The sequence below is a fragment of the Aotus nancymaae genome, unplaced genomic scaffold (assembly GCF_030222135.1).
Source record: "Aotus nancymaae isolate 86718 unplaced genomic scaffold, 86718_ANA_hifiasm-v0.15.2.pri h1tg000022l_1, whole genome shotgun sequence".
NCBI lineage: Eukaryota > Metazoa > Chordata > Mammalia > Primates > Aotidae > Aotus > Aotus nancymaae.
Genome location: NW_026988435.1, coordinates 43085617 through 43102329, shown reverse-complemented (window position 1 = coordinate 43102329; position 16713 = coordinate 43085617). Strand labels below are relative to the sequence as shown.

Sequence of the window (16713 nt, the reverse complement as noted above, 5' to 3'; positions counted from 1 at the left end):
AGGAACAGGTACCATTTTGGAAGCTTGAGTTAGAGGTACCTGTGATATAAGCTAGTGATAAGGGGATATGGTGCTCTAAACACCAAAGGATAAAGGCAATCATTGTGAAGGGAATGGGTGAAATAGCTCAGGAGATGTCTTGAGTAAGATGTGGAGAAGATTGAAGACAGCTCCCTGAGAAGCAGGAGAGGGGAGCACTGGGAGATCCTCTCTTTAATAAACAAGGAAAATAAGAATTGTCTTGAGGGAAATTTTGAAAGGGGCCAAAGGAGGGAACTGGGAGTATCTGAAACACATGAGTACTCAGGAAATGCTCACTTTTATTACTAAGTGACTCATCATGAGGGGCTCCTGCTTCTTTTAGGACAATTTCTTAGGCTGCCATTTTGTAGAGAAAAATATATCTAGGTCAAGTATTAATAATAGTTTCTTTAAAAAATATCTCCACTTTTTAAAACAAACTACTGCTTACTTTAAAAAAAAAATTGGGAACTATGTTGTCCCTAGGGATAACGGTCATTCCCAGTGCTTAGAGCATGTGAGAATGATGTCATTGTTACATGTTAAACACTGGGACTTCATTCAGACACTCCTCTGCCCTGAAATTTTAATCTTAGCTGGTGCTGCAGCTGTCTCAAAGTGACATCAACCCCCAAGGGACCATATGCCTGTTGTCTTCACATGAGGCTCTGGGCCAGCAAAGAAATTTGTTTAGAGACTTATTACAACTTTTCCCAGGAATCCATCACTTCTAATTTTGCAAAAGTCAACCCAAGCACATCCTTAAGGTGTCGGATCTGAAGGGTGTGACCTCAGGTCTTCTTGGTGTTGTAAGTATATGGATGTTTTCAGTTTTATAATTCTTACTGTAACTCACAAGTTCACTTTTATGAAAGGGACCTACATATTCACTGGTACATGATAAGAAATCACTTAGGGACTGAATATTTAAATTCATGACAGTCTTCTGTGAAAATTAAAGGAAATATATATGATTTGGCTTATTCATGCACTTGGTAAAATACAGCATTTTTCTCAAGGTGGTCTCAAGTTGCATGGTATATCAGTCAAAGGTCAAATATCTGAGCTGTTAATTATTTTCTTTGCTATAAAAATTAAGAAGTTCACTTACTGCTGAAGCTTCTTTCTTAGGTCTTCACATCACTGTAGATCATTGGGATATCTGAAGAGAGAGTTACAGTCTATGAACAAAGAGGTGTACATGAGAAATCTCCTGGTTACTTTTACCCGGATCAGAAACAGTTTTTAAAGATATAGGATAATTATTCTAATTTAGGGACCATTTTCATCTGTAACTACCTTATACTTACAATGTATCAATGGTTGTTTCTTATATAAACTTCTTTGATGAGATTTTGAGGAACATTTTGTTGGATTAGAACCAAATTGAGGGAAGGGGTCATGGAGCAATTATAATCAGACATGCTTCCAGAGGAAATGCAAGAGATTTTCTACCCTGTCCATTTGATGAGCAATTTCTTGCCTTTGGCAGAACTTGAGCCAAATAGAGCACAGAATGGGGATGGCTACAGATTTCCCTTTCACCCCAGAGAGAATGACTTTGGCATGTTTTCAACTTTGTCACCTATTCTTGAGGTTGATTGGTAACTTTTACTAGAAAAATTTCTCTATATAATCGCTACCATATTTCTTAGAGATAATTTTCTCACCTGGAAATAGTCATTCCTTATTATCTTATTTTAAATATATTTATGTTTTCTTAACTACATTTGTCTCTGAAAACTATCTACATGAGGTAACATTGCTTCTTAGTTAAACAATATCTCAGAGACCCATTGACTGTGTAAATTATTTCATTTGCAAGTTGGGAACTTTTCTCATTAAGAATATGTCAAAGCTAAACATACCTGCATTTGCTAAATTAACCAACACTCCTATAGCACTTAATATCTCCACCGTTTTGAAAACTTTTCTAATCTTAATTTATTTGATCTTTATAACAATCCTTAAAAATGAGTTCCATAATTATCTCCAATATTCAGATAAGAAAATTAAGACCAAGAGCCATTTTATAGTTTGCACAAAATTGCCCAACAGGAAATAGCAGAGCTGGACATCAGGCCTATGTGTTTAACATTTGGTTTTATGCTAGTAGCCATTATTTTCTGGTGCTTTTTCATTTGTAAATCTTTCTACAGAAAGCAAGACTAGAAAATTAAAAGCAATGTTTTCTCCAGAAACACTGCAGTGAATTGCATCTTTAGCTGCTTCTTGTATCTTGACATTTTCCCTTCCGCCTTTGTTATTTTATGGCCAAAGTGACCTCCACCTTGGCTCAGATCATTTTAACATGCTTCTAAGCCCCTTGCTAACATAGGCCCTAACCATCTTCTTAGCCCGTCATATGTGGTGGCTGGAGTGGAGTTCCTATCTACCTCAAGTGCATATGTGGAGTTCCTATCTACCCCTAGTGCATGGACCCACATTTATGTCTTAAAATTAGGAATTCTGGTTCTTGCAAGGCTGACAAGATTAGCCTTACCAGGAATTTCCAAGTATTTACTATATGATGTAGATAATTCCTCACCTCTCACATGGTTTATGACTGCCTCATTGAAAGTCTACCCTGTAATGAATCACTCATCTGCTGGGAAATATTTGGGGATTCGAATACTTTCAGATGCTACCTTTCCTAGGAGAATGCGTGTCTTCTTTCTAAGAGATGTGATGCACATTAAAATCCTAATGGCTTATCTCAAATAATATGCTTATGCACCAAATATATTTGGTGCATAAGCATATTATTTGAGAGATATATATAAATATATATACATATTTCTAAATATATATATATATAGAGAGAGAGAGAGAGAGAGAGATGGAGTCTCACTCTGTCACCTATGCTGGAGTGCAGTGGCACGATCTCGGCTCACCACAACCTTCGTCTTCTGGGTTCAAGGAATTCTCCTGCCTCACCCTTCTGAGTAGCTGGGACTACAGGTGTCCACCACCACACCTGGCTAATTTTTTTATATTTTTAGTACAGATGGGGTTTCATCATATTGGCCAGGCTGGTCTCAAACTCCTGACCTTGTGATCCATACACCTCGGCCTCCCAAAGTGCTGGGATTACAGGCATGAGCCACCGCACCTGGCTGGCAGATATGTTTTAAGTTAAGTCATGCTTATGTTTTAGGTAGGGATGAGTCTTTTCAGCATCTCACAACATTCACCAGATAAGCAGTCACTTAAAATCTTATTTATTATAGGCACACTAGAAAACCTTTATGGTACCTCACTACGACGGTTCTCCATAGTCCCCCTTGGGTCTGCCATGGCGCTGACATCAGGCATAACTGTTTATGTGTCCTCACCAGAATTTTGGGAAAAGTTCAGTCCCACATTGTATTCTTTATTGCCTTTAGGGGGCGACTATTATTTCTCCCTTTGTCTCCTCTCAGAGGAAAAATCAACATCGAATGCTTTGACCAGTTCACACCCAAAATGAATACTTATCTTTGATAATTACTATTTGAGGCACAAATATATATTTTATCTGTTCTTTAAATGGTGATTCTGATTCAATTTTACATTAAGTAAATTCCTGTATATTTTTGATAACACAATCAAAAGCAACATGTTCCCTTCCTTTGGTTTAGTCAAACTTCCTCCCTGGAGGCCAGTTTTTCCTAGTGCAAAGGGCTTTTACCTGCGACAAAAGCTCATTGATATGAATCAGAAAATGTTTCAGCAGTGAGATTACTGCCTTAATTTGTCCCAAACTGCAAATAGTGTTTTTATTGTCCCATGTACGTAGAACAGTATTCATATTTTAATGTTCATTAAAATGATTCAGTTTCTTAAAATTGCACCTTTAATCAGTTTTTGGTCTAGTCTTAATTACTGGTGATATTTCTCTCTTTTCAGTTCCTCCCAAATTTGTGGTTCAGCCACGGGACCAGGATGGGATTTACGGCAAAGCTGTCATCCTCAATTGTTCTGCTGAGGGTTACCCTGTACCTACTATCGTGTGGAAATTCTCTAAAGGTATGAAGTTACTTGATCTGCTTGTTACCTGCCGAACAAATGCTATGTTCTAAATGATTAGATGAGCATTTCTAGATTTCCAGAGAAGTTTCTTGCAAGTAGATATGTATCTGTTTCCACCAAGCCTATCATTGTCTCACAGGCATTTCTAGTCATCTGCCTAGGTGTTTTTATTCAGACCGACACTGTGTCTGTTCCACATAATGTGCCCTTGGAAAGACCTCAAAGGGATGGAAGGTTATTCATGTAGTTTGTTTCAGCACTTAGGAAGTCCTACCTTGCCCACCTGTATTACATAACCATGGTCTGACCACTGTACACTCGCACGTGAAGAGATGTGTCTTTAAATTGTGAAAACTACTGATAGCTGGGAAATTATTTACCCAGTATTTAGATATATGAATGGGCTTAGAAAGTTAAAGATAATATCATTGATTGTTTTATTCCCTTGATTACCTTAGAATATACACATTACACATCATCCCCTTGGTATGCTCTTTTTAAAAACAAACACGCCCAACCAATGTCCTATTGTGAGGGTCTCATGTTCCCTGCTTCTACTCCTAATCATGTTTCCTCTTCTAATGCAGAGCAGTAGCTCCTGGGTTTTAGGTAACATTGTAAACATTCCACAAGTAGAAATGTATAACATGGAAATGAAGAGTGGAATCATTTTAGACTTTGGAAAAATAATTTCTGTTCATTTGATTAGCTTCTTCAGAGAGCTTTCTTAACAGTACTTGCAAACATAATGGAAGTTGTCTTTCTTTTCTCATTTAGACACTTGAATTCAGTACTGTATTCATTAATATAAAAAAGTTGAGGGCCAAATATGTATTGGTGAGATCAAATAATCAGTCAATCACGATCTTTTTTTCCAACAGTCTAAAACATAGCATCTAAGTTTAATTATTGTGAGGTATTTGTTTTTGCATTGACTTAATCATGGTTTATACTCTAGATGTTTCTTTTTAAAATAGCATGCTGAGGCCAGGCCTGGTGGCTTATGCCTATAATCCTAGCACTTTGGGAGGCCAAGGCAGGTGGATCACCTGAGGTCAGGAGTTCTAGACCAGTCTGGCCAACTGAGGAGAAGCCTTGTCTCTACTAAAGATACAAAATTAGCCCGGCATGATGCTGCATGCTTGTAATCCCAGCTACTTGGAAGGTTGAGGCAGGAGAATTCCTTGAACCCAGGAGGTGGCAGTTGCAGTGAGCTGAAATCCCACCATTGCAACAAGAGCAAAACTCCATCTCTAAAATAAAATAAAATAAAATAAATAGCATGCTGCTTTTTCTCACTATGGAAACAACAATGACCAAAGGAAAAACAAGCGGTAACTTTGTTGCAACCCTCCTGCTGTCTGTCTTTTGAGAAGGAAGGTAAAGAGGCAGGGAAGTGGGTGCTAGACACTGAGTGGGAGAACAACTACATTTTTTAAAATCCCTGAGGCAACTCCCCTGTCCCACACCACATTCACTGTCCATGTGAAAAGGACTTCTTCAAAAATAAAAGCCTGTTATTCGGAGCGTCTGCCCCCATGACTTTTTATTTCCTGCCATATTTGAAGCTCCATCGTACATTATTACGTGGAAACAGATAAACAGCATAAATTTAATTTAGTTTCTATCAAGATGTGTATTTGATATTATGGACATTTTCCATGACATTTGCCTTCTTCGACATTATTTTTAATGCTTGTCACTATACAGGTGTTCTCTCTCTCCCTGAGGGTGTTTAAAGTTTTTACTCCCATAAATACTGCAGCAAATGAACACTCCTATATGTTAATTCAGCATGCATAAGTGTAAGTGAAGTGAAATGGCACCAACCATATAGAAGGCTCTTACTCTGTACTGCCCAGGGGCACTTAGGCCACCAACAGTGTGGGTGGGTGTATGTGGCCCAGCATCCTCACCAACTAAATAAGATCTTTAAAAAAAAAAATAGTCTTTACAACCTGATGGTTGAAAATGCCTTCTCACTTTAATTTGCATACTTAGACTGTAAAAGTTGTGTTTTTATCTTATGTTAATTGACCACTTCTACTTCTCCTTTGGGAAATTTCTTATTCATGTTACTTACCCACTTATCTCTATTTCTTTTTATTTGGAAGTATTTCTGCATAGATTAAATAATGCTTTCTCTGTCTTGGATATTACTGACGTTTACTCCTTCTTACCACTAATTTAAAAATTAAGTTGTAGTAGTAGCTTTTTTGTCTTTAAATTTCATATGCAATATCAAGCCATCAAAGGAAAAAAATTAGAAATTGCAATTTTTGAAAAAGTTAAATACCCCCAAAATAACATCACTCAAACATAACCAAAGATAATTGCTGCAAACATTTTTTGTCTCTAGCCTCTCAGTCCTGTCCCCAAGCAATTGTATACCCATAGATACACATACATGTTTAAAATTTTCAATCATATGATTGTTGCTGGCTTATAATCGTCTTTCTTCAGTTAACAATACGCTATGTATGTCTTGCCATAACAACAAATATGGTGGTTAGTATGACATTTTAATGTCTGTGTGATGTTTATCGTAGCACATCAATAATTACATCTATCTAATTACTTTAGTTAAGATTGAGTTCAGCCGCTTAAATTTAGAAGAGTTTATTTTTCTCCTAAGAGGACTCTGGATGTGGACAGCTCAGGGCTAGTTTGCTGGCTTGGCTAAGTCATCAGGCACCCGAACTCCTTATGTGTTAGGAAGAGTTCCGCCTCTCCTAGCAGCGTTCCTCATTCTCAAATGATGGCCACCAAGCTGTAGTGTCATCTTCGTTTCACATTTCCCTGGAGGAGGAAGAGCAAAGAGAGATGGCTGCCCCTCCCACATGAATCACTTCCCTTTAAGGTCCATTCCAGAATGTGCATCACAGAAGAATTTTGCCAGCACCTCCCTGGATCACTGGCCAGGTCGCCCCTGGCTATAAAGGGTCTGTAAGCCATCATGGACATAATGTGTGTTATTTTCCTAAGTCAGAGGGCGAGTTGGATACTTGCCAACTAGATATCTTCAACACTATGGTTGAATGCCATATTTTTGGGTTTCGTCAGTTTTTCTCTTAGAAAAATATCATCATAACTTCTATCACATTTATCTTTGTATACGTGTTCATTTTTCCCTGGGGATAAATTTCTATAAGTAGAGGTGCTGGCTCAAAATTAAATAATTTTTATAACTTTCAATATGTATTGATGATTTGCCGGCATTTTATTCATTTACATATTCCACCTCAGTTTGCAGTAGTATCTGTCACAACCAAAATAATATGAATATTAGGCTTTTTTTATTACATTTTCCAACCTGATAGAGAAGCAATGTATATTGTTATTTTAATTATGCAAGTAATAAATCTATTACTTAAGATAAATTTAGCCTTGCTTATGGAGCATGTTTTCTTTCATTGAAATGATCACTAAGAGCTGAAGTGCAGCTCCCTTATAAATGACAAAACTGTATAAACAAAATGGATTCAGCTTGTTTCCTTGAAAGATGCAACAATTTAATTCAGGGAAGGCAGAATTCCAGGGTAAATCACTGCAGTTTAAAGGTAGTTATTGCAGAAATGAAACAATCTTTGCTAAAAAAAAAATGTCATTACATTTTTGACCTTGGGTCTAGCTACCCAAAGTCTAAGACATTCAATTCTCTTTCTCAATTTTGTTTTTCACATGAACAAATGAGGCCTCTTGTCTAAAAGAGATAAAAAAAAAAAAAAAAAACAGGGCTTCATTCTGAGGTAGATCTTACCTGTACTCCCAGAGGTCCACAGCTTAATGCCATTCTCCCACCTGTATGTCACTTATAGTGGAGGGAAAATAGTTCTAGTCGTTGTCCTGAGGACCAGGGCCATCTCCTTGTTACCTGCTGCGGAGCAAAGAGGGACTGCAAATGCAAGAGAATAGATGACACACCAGCCTGGGACCTGGCCTGGGCCTCCTTTGCTCTCTCTGGCTGCCCTTTGACCTCCAGAGATACTTGGTCATGGGAATGTCCAACAACAAGAATCAGAGCATGCCTGAGGGTGACACCGGGAAAAATGGGGAGTAGTTTGCATTTAAAATAGCATCATCAGCATACCCCAGGAGTAAGTAAAGTCTGAGGAAAGACTTGAAAGACAGATGAGTGCCGTCCTCCAGTCCTCAGAGGGACAGCTGAAGCTGAGGGGCCAGCTAGTGCTCAAGTTGGGGGTGGGAAGTGGGGGGTGGGGAGGGTGTTGCTTGAAATGATCCAGGAACACCAAGGAGGATGCTGCAGCTGTGGCAGAGTTAGTGAAAGGAGGTCCCGGGAGAGGAGACTCCTGCCCTGGGTCCCCATCAATCACTGCAAGGACCTGCCTCTGCCCAGGTGGGATGTGGGCATGGTGAGCATGAGAGTTGTGATAGTGAGGCTGGTGATGCGCTCTCCTCAGCTGCTGCCGTGCTGAAGCCAGAAGCTAGGAGGCTAGCTGGGTAATTGGAGAGAGATGGTGTGATCTGCCTCATGCTTTAAAAGGATCACACTGGCATTGTTTTGAAAGAGGACTGTGTGGAGGACAGGAATTTCAGCTGGAGAGCTGTTCAGAGGCTTTGGCTAGGATGTGTCTGGGACCAGGGTGACAGCAGTGGAGGAGGGACAACTAGTTGGATTCTGAATGTCTTTGAGTGACGGACTTACTATGGGTGTGACAGAAAGGGGGGAAACCCCAGGCAATGAGGAGGATGGAAGTGCCAATGACAGATAGGACGCCTCCAGGAGGGCAGATCCGGGGCTGGGATAAGATCAGGGTTTTAGGCTCGTCTCTTGCAGACACAGCTGTCAATTTCTAGTATAAGCAATGATAATTTTCTAAATATTCTACTTTTTTGATGAACATTTTTTACATTGTCAGGGCTTAGACCCTCTATGTTCTATGCTGCATCTGTGTGCCCAACTTTTCCAATCATCACAGTTCGATGTTAGATTGATTGTGTGCTCAGTACGAGTTATTTGGCCATAGTGAGGAACATTTCATCCTCTTTCTGGTTTGCAATGGTTTGTTCCTCACCTTTTTATACCCAAAGGACAGAGTATCTGGTAGGATATTGGTGGCTCACACTATCTCCTTGGAGGGAGCACAGGCTTCCTGATTTCCCTGTAGAAGAAACTTAATTTTTTGCTTGTCTGCACCAAAGAGCTGACTTTGAAGTCTAGTTAATTTTTTTTTTTTTTTTTTTTGAGATGGAGTCTCGCTCTGTCACCCAGGCTGGAATGCAGTGGCTTGATCTCGGCTCACTGCAACCTCTGCTTCCCAGGTTCAAGCGATTCTTCTGCCTCAGCCTCCTGAGCAGCTGGGACTACAGGTGTGCACCACCATGCCCAGCTAATTTTTGTATTTTTAGTAGAGACGGGATTTTACCATGTTGGCCAAGCTGGTCTTGAACTCCTGAACTTGTAATCTGCTGGCCTCAGCCTCCCAAAGTGCTAGGATTACAGGCGTGAGCCACCGCGCCTGGCCCAAAGTCTGGTAAATTTACAGCCTGTATTTTGATGTTTTCTATTTGGGGTCAATTTTCCCATAGATGTGGTGCATCTATTTAATATGTAGATTCAGGTTATCTTTAAAAAAATTTTTTTCTCCCATGAATTGTATCTCTAAGTATTTGTTCTCTTCCCTGCTTTCATTTTCTTCTTCAGGGTCACCAACTGTGGTTCCATCAGATCATCACCTATCCGCTGTAACTGTCATTTTCTCTCTGGTTTTTTTAACTCATTTATTTCCATTTTAACTTGTTGGATTTTTTTTATTTCTATCCTCCATGTCTTTTTCCCAGCAGGGTCTGTTCTTCTTTGTGCCCACTCCAGTTCTGCCTTCACTGGTCTGAGTTTATATTTTTTCTCCTCCTTTCTCCAGCTCTGCCAGCTCACAGTTCACCCTCTTTAGCCATGGCTTTGTAGACAAGTGACTGTTTTATTCACAATCTTCATCTAAGTCATGATACCTGGTTTCTTGTTCTGTTTCTTCCATTTTTCTTATTGTATCTTTGCTAGATACAATACAGTATTAAATACAGTAGTCTCAAGACCCCCAGTGGATGACTGAACCATTGAGAGCACCAGACCCTACATATACTATGCTCTTTCCTATAAATGTATACCTATGAAGTTAATTTTAAAAGTTTAATTTTAAGTCAGGCACAGTAAGAGATTAACACAAATTATTTCTACTGGAATAAAATTATTATTACAATGTACTGTAATAAAAGCTATGTGAATGTGCTCGCTCTCGCTCTCAAAATACCTTATGAGGTTATCCTCACCTATTTTCAGACCGTAGTTGACCTCAGGTAGCTTAAACCATGGAAAGTGAAACCATGCATTGGGGGAACTACTGTACTTACATTTGAAGAAAATCCGTGTCCCCAGAAAAAAAGATTATTTTGTGCAAATGCCTGATTCCTCAGTTAACCCTGCTTCTAAGATTCTAATCCACATCAGGCCTGGGGAAGCACCCACCTGCACCTGGCCCGTGCACACTGTTTCCGCTGATGGAGGCTTTGCCCTCACCTGTGACCCACTCTGCTGGGGCTTGCCGAAGTTCACAGCGGTGGCCCTGATTCCCTCATCTTCCTGCATGCTCTTCTGCTCAATTACCCTGTGGGTTTCCCATTTACCCACTCTGTAGCTGGAAGTTTAGCTATTTTCTAATTTCATAGGAAATAGAGGTTGTATTTTTCTAGGCTTCTCTCTCTCATTTGCTTTCATGTTGTTCCCAGGAAGAGAAGAAGAAATGCTAGTTTATGCCTCCATCTTTAAATATGAAATTCTATTGTTTATATACAAAGCTTCATTAAAGTTGGACTTGATTTTAGAAAAATACATGGAGTAGGAATCTAGGAGGAGGAGTAGAGATCAGCGGGAGACTGGACTCTGAGCTCAAACCCCAGCCACAGCACAACACTATCTGGCTGCATGACTGTATGTCAGTTACCTACCCCACATGAACCACAGCATCCTTGCATCTGAAACAGAGAAAATAAGGGGATAAATAAATGTGAAGATTTCTAGATGACTCCTAGAAAGTACTTATTATGGCTCCTGGCACATAGCAACTAGTCAGTACATATTAGCTGATTTAAAAAAAAAAAAAGGATTCTTTCATATTAGTTACATAATTACCTATTAGTTACAGAATTAGACATTGCAGTACTAGTGGACTAGCAAGTTTTAACAAATCCTGACTAGGCGGTGATCTAGACCAAGAAATTTCCATTGTTTTCATTGCATAGCCTTCTTCAACATAGAAATGAAGGAGTTAAGGAAAGATAACTGGACTGCACAGTGAACACAATTATGTGCAAATTTACAAAAGAAGTAACCTGGATACTGTCTCAGTTAGGGTTTGGTGTATTATCAAGAAGGGATTTAAAAAAGGGAATCAGAGGGCATGCAAAATCTTTTGAAGCAATGGGCAAACTGAGCGGCCCTTTAAGTGCTTGAGAAATGTAGGAACCATGAGATGCTCCTCCCATCACTGCTAACAGCTGCCTCTAGTGCTCAACCAGTGATTTGCAGAAGTTCTCCCACAGCCAGCCATACACCTGATGTTTGGGGTTGACCCATCTATCAATTTGCTGCTTCTAAAGCAAAATATTGGCTTTTCCACCCTTGCACCTTCCAAATTGTTTTTAAGTGCCTCTCACTGGTAAAATGTAAACCAGAATCTAGTAACAGAGGAGCAAGGGAATGTAGTTTTCAGGCTTTCAAACCCTACAATTTAGGGCAGAGTTTAGAGGGAAAGTGGTGGTGCTAAAGATCGAAATGCAGCATCTGACATGCACTTTCTTTGTTTCCTTATTTGTTTTATTTGAGATGGAATGTTGCTCTGTCACCCAGGCTGGAGTGCAGTGGTACAATCTCGGCTCACTACAACCTCTGCCTTCCAGGTTCAAGTGATTCTCCTGCCTCAACCTACCAAGTAGCTAGTATTGCAGGCATCCGCCATCACACCTGGCTATTTTTTTGTATTTTTGTAAAGATGGGGTTTCACCAAGTTGGACAGGCTGGTCTTGAACTCCTGACCTCGGGTGATCTGCCTGCCTCGGCCTCCCAATGTGCTAGGATTATAGGCATGAGGCACCATGGCTGGCCAGTACAAACTTTCAATGGCATAAATATTACCTGCGCAGCAGTGGAAGTTTCTTTCTCAGGGAATGGAAATAGCTCTCCAGCCTGGAACCAAGCCAGTAGTGTCTCAAGGCTGTACCTCTGTCCACTTCTGTATTCTTCTTTGTAACGGAACCCTTTAGCACTCCTCCACTGAATAAGCGTTATATTTCAGCTGCTAAACCTTATTTAGGTGTAACTGCTGTTGCTATCATTGCTTTCTCTCTTCTCTTTCCATTGCCACCTCTCTTTTTACCTAGTGACTTCCTGCAATCCCCCAACTATTCTCAGAGATGAGAACCCCCCTTCCTAAAGAAAAGCAAATTCATTCTTGAGGAAAACACCACTCTCTCCACAAGGATAAAAGGGATTGTTTTTTGCTTTCTTGGTGAGAAGAAAGAACAGCTTACAGGCTGACTACTGGTGTGCAAACCAGAGAGCCTAAAGAGACCTCCTTCCCATGGTCCTGTGACTCTTCAGTTTTATTCCACCCTACTAGGGAACTTCTCTGGATGAGCTCATTGACCAAGCGCTCATGGTCCTTGCATGCAGGCATTTATACCCACATTCATATAATCTTGTTTCACTTTATGTGCACAACAATGCTACATCATATGTAAATGGATTTTTCTCCTCATTCATATATGATGAAATTAAGGAAGCAGAGAAAGTAAGCCACTTGCTCTAAGGCACAGGCAGTTTCAGAGAGCATGAGAACCCAATCCTTTTGACTCTTAGCCAAGTGTCCTCTCTACAGATCAGCAAAGACTTAACAGTGGAAGAAAAAAAAATGAAACAATTTTCTTATTTGCTGCTGCCATCAAAGTGGGCTCACTTGGTGACAATCAGCCATTCTTTTCCCACTGTCCCCATACCCTCAGTCCCTGGGAACATAGCTAGGCATATCTTTGCAATAAATAAGAAAGGTGACCCAGCATTAATATAACTAGCAGTTCAGTGTGTGCCTTACAGAATGCTTTAACATATTATTTTCATGTAACAGAGCATTGAAATTGTCCCCACTTGACCCCTGCAAGCCACAGAAAATTGACAGTATTTTAATTAATGACTGCTGGTTGCTACATTGTATCTTCTAGCTAATTACCTAAAGTGCTTGCTTTCTGCTAAGAAAATTACAGGATTTTACATATTGATGCAGTGGGTGAAATTTTACTCTTTAGAACAAAGATGAATCTAAAGTAGATGACCAACAGATAATTCTATCAAACCCTGGCAAAGTCCACTTCCCTTAAACAAATGCTAAGTCTTGGAAATTGTAGTCCTCATAGTAGATGAATCAGTTGGCAGTGTGTTCACTATTATTCTGTTTAGTAAGCATGATTAGATCTTTAGATGCAGTAACCCTTCAACTTAGGTTCATTTTTCTGATGAAGAAAAGATTTAGTATTTTCTTAAATGCATTTGAAACTTTATTTCTATCTTCATTAGAACCTTTTAGTAATAAAGAGGCTTATTTCAGTCCAGATAGGAGTTAACAGGTCATCCTCTTCTGCTATTTAATTGAGAAAACTTAGCAATGTAGTTAAATTTTATGTTGTGATTCTTTAATATAAATGTTTAAATTATTACAAGCGTTTTTCTGGTGAAAATTATTTAAGGAAAGGAAAAAGAATTGTGTTGTTGACATGGACATTCATGTAACTTGTTCAAACCATACCAGCATTTTATTTGATTTTCAGTTTCTTTTACAGTTTTATATAATTTGAAATTTTTAGATTACCTATCTTATGGTTACATTTTTTCAGTCCTATATTTGATTGGGTTTTCAGGTTGTGTGTATTAGACTGAATCTACTCTCAATTTATAGTCAACTTTGAGAAAGACATCAATAGCCTTTACAGATTTTCAGAGTCTGTAACAAATTTAAGCACTTAAATAAAAGTTGACATTCGCTGCAACATGATCTGTATTCTTGTGGAATGGGAAAGACAGAGAGCCACATAATCTTAAAAGTATTAAATAATTAAAAACAGAATGTTAAAAAGCATAACAGTGTTTTCTTACTTTAAGCCATACCATAGTTCAAGAACTTTAATGCTTTTATCATCCTATGATGAAGGTTCTATTATTATTTCCATTTTACAAGTTAAGAAGCTGAAAAATTATGTAATTTGCCTAATTTTTCACATATGTTAGGAATCTATTGCTGTGTAACAAATTACCCCAATTTTGTGGCTTAAGATAATATACACCTAACAGTTTCCCATTTCTGTAGATCTGGAGTGCACATGTGGCTTAGCTGAGACCTCTGTTTCATGGTCTTCCTAACACTGCAGCTGGGACACAGTCATTTCAAAGCTTAGCTGTGGGAGGGTCTAGTCCCAAGCTCACTCCTGTGATGGTTGATAAGCTTTGTTTTCTCAGACTGTTGACTGGAGACCACCCCCAGTTTCTTCCCATAGGAACCCCTCCACAGAGAAGTTCATGACATGGCAGCTGGAATTCCCCAGAGTTTGGACTGAGGGGGAGGGAGAGAGGGAAGGAGAAAAAGAACTGAGAGTCATGATCTTTTCAGCCATAGCTCCTCACCCAGTATTTGTCACAGTGCAGGTGCTCAATAATTAAACATTAAAGTCCATTTGCATAAAAACAAAGGATACATTATTTTATGTTTAGAAAATATTAAAGGCCATAATCCCTCAGAAGGCGTTTACTTTTACTGTTTACAATTTTGACAAAAAATTCAGATTCCCTAATCCAAAATTCTCATGCTTTAAATCCCAAAAAGTAAACTAGTAAATAGCTTTCATTAATTATTTTTCAAAATCAACACTCCAATACTGATGTATTTATTTTTTCTCAAGCATTTGAAGCCAAACATAATATGCTCATGCCTGTAATCCCAACACTTAGGGAGGCTAAGGTAACTGAACCTAAGGGAGGATCAGTTGAAGCCAAGAGTGCCAGACCAGTCTGGAAAACATAGTGAGAACACATCTTTACCAAAAAATTTTAAAGACTTATCAGGGTATGGTGGTATGTGCCTGTATTGTAGTGCCAGCTATTTGGGAGGCTGAGGTGGGAGGACTGCTTGAAACTAGGAGTTTGAAGCCACAGTGAGCTATGACGGTGCCCCTGCCCTCCAACATGGGCAATAGAGCAAGACCCTGTCTCAAAAAAAAGGTGCCAAAATCTGCTGTGAACTTTCATATGAATTAAGGGTTTTTTTTTCCTTTTTTTTAAATACTTTAAGTTCTGAGATACATGTGCAGAATGTGCAGGTTCATTACATAAGTATACATGTGCCACGGTGGTTTGCTGCACCCATCAAAAAAACATCTAGGTTTTAAGCTCTGCATGCATTAACTATTTGTCCTAATGCTCTCCCTCCCCTTGTCCCCGACTCCCTGATAGGTCCCAGTATGTGATGTTCCCCTCCTTGTGTCCATGTGTTCTCATTGTTCAACTCCCACTTACGAGTGAGAACATGCAGTATTTGGTTTTCTATTCCTGTGTTAGTTTGCTGAAAATGATGGTTTCAAGCTTCATCCATGTCCTTGCAAAGAACATGAACTCATCCTTTTTATGGCTGTATAATATTCCATGTTGTAGATTTGCCACATTTTCTTTATCCAGTCTATCATTGATGGGCATTTACATTGGTTCCAAGTCTGTTCTTGTGATAGTGCTGCAATAAACATACGTGTGTATGTGTCTTCATAACAGAATGATTTCTAATCCTTTGGGTATATACCTAGTAATGGGATTCCTGGGTCAAATGGTACTTCTGGTTCTAGATCCTTGGAGAATCTCCACACTGTCTTCCACAATGGTTGAACTAATTTACACTCCACCAACAGTGTAAAAGTGTTCCTATTTCTCCACATCCTCTCCAGCATCTGTTGTTTCCTGACTTTTTAATGATCGCCATTCTAACTGGTGTGAGATGATATTTCACTGTGGTTTTGATTTTCATTTCTCTAATGACCAGTGATGATGAGCTTTTTTCATATGTTTTTTGGCCGTATAAATTTCTCATATAAATTAAGTTTTAAATTCTCTACATTATACAAGTTGCTGGTATAATTCTGAATTTTGTACATTTTGATAATTTATTATTTCCAAGGAGGGAGAAGGTTTAGGGATAAAAATGGTTGTCCTTTTAGTCTCACTTTATAAAATATTCATTAGCTGATAGTGAGGAAAGCAACATATTGAAGGAATAATAAAATACTGTTGTGTTTGTATCCCTGACTTTATAAAGAGATAATAAAATACTGTTATGTTCATGATTCAGTGGCAGAGATGAGTATTTGTGACAGAGACTGTATCATCTGCTGAGTTTAAAATATTTACTATCTGGCCTTTACAGAAAAAGATTAACAACTTCTTCCTGAAAATTTTAAGCATTTTTAATTCATGAACGTGGTATAACTCTCTAATTTAGGTCTTATTTAGTTCTCACAACTTTTACAGGTTTCAATGGTCTGGTCTTACACATATTTTGTTAAATCTATTCTAAATATTTTGTGGTTTTGTACAAATATATTTTCTTCTTAATTTTTATTCCCAGTTGCTTGTTACTG

At 38.8% G+C, this 16713-nt stretch overlaps 1 protein-coding gene across 1 annotated transcript in view; it reads left to right on the top strand.

The window, feature by feature from the left end:
- Positions 1-16713, top strand: part of DSCAM (DS cell adhesion molecule) — a 760400-nt gene that overhangs the window by 494843 nt on the left and 248844 nt on the right. Inside the window, exon 10 of the mRNA XM_064380165.1 lies at positions 3910-4029. Within this exon, the coding sequence (XP_064236235.1) occupies positions 3910-4029 (120 nt within the window). The remainder of the gene's footprint in view (positions 1-3909; positions 4030-16713) is intronic.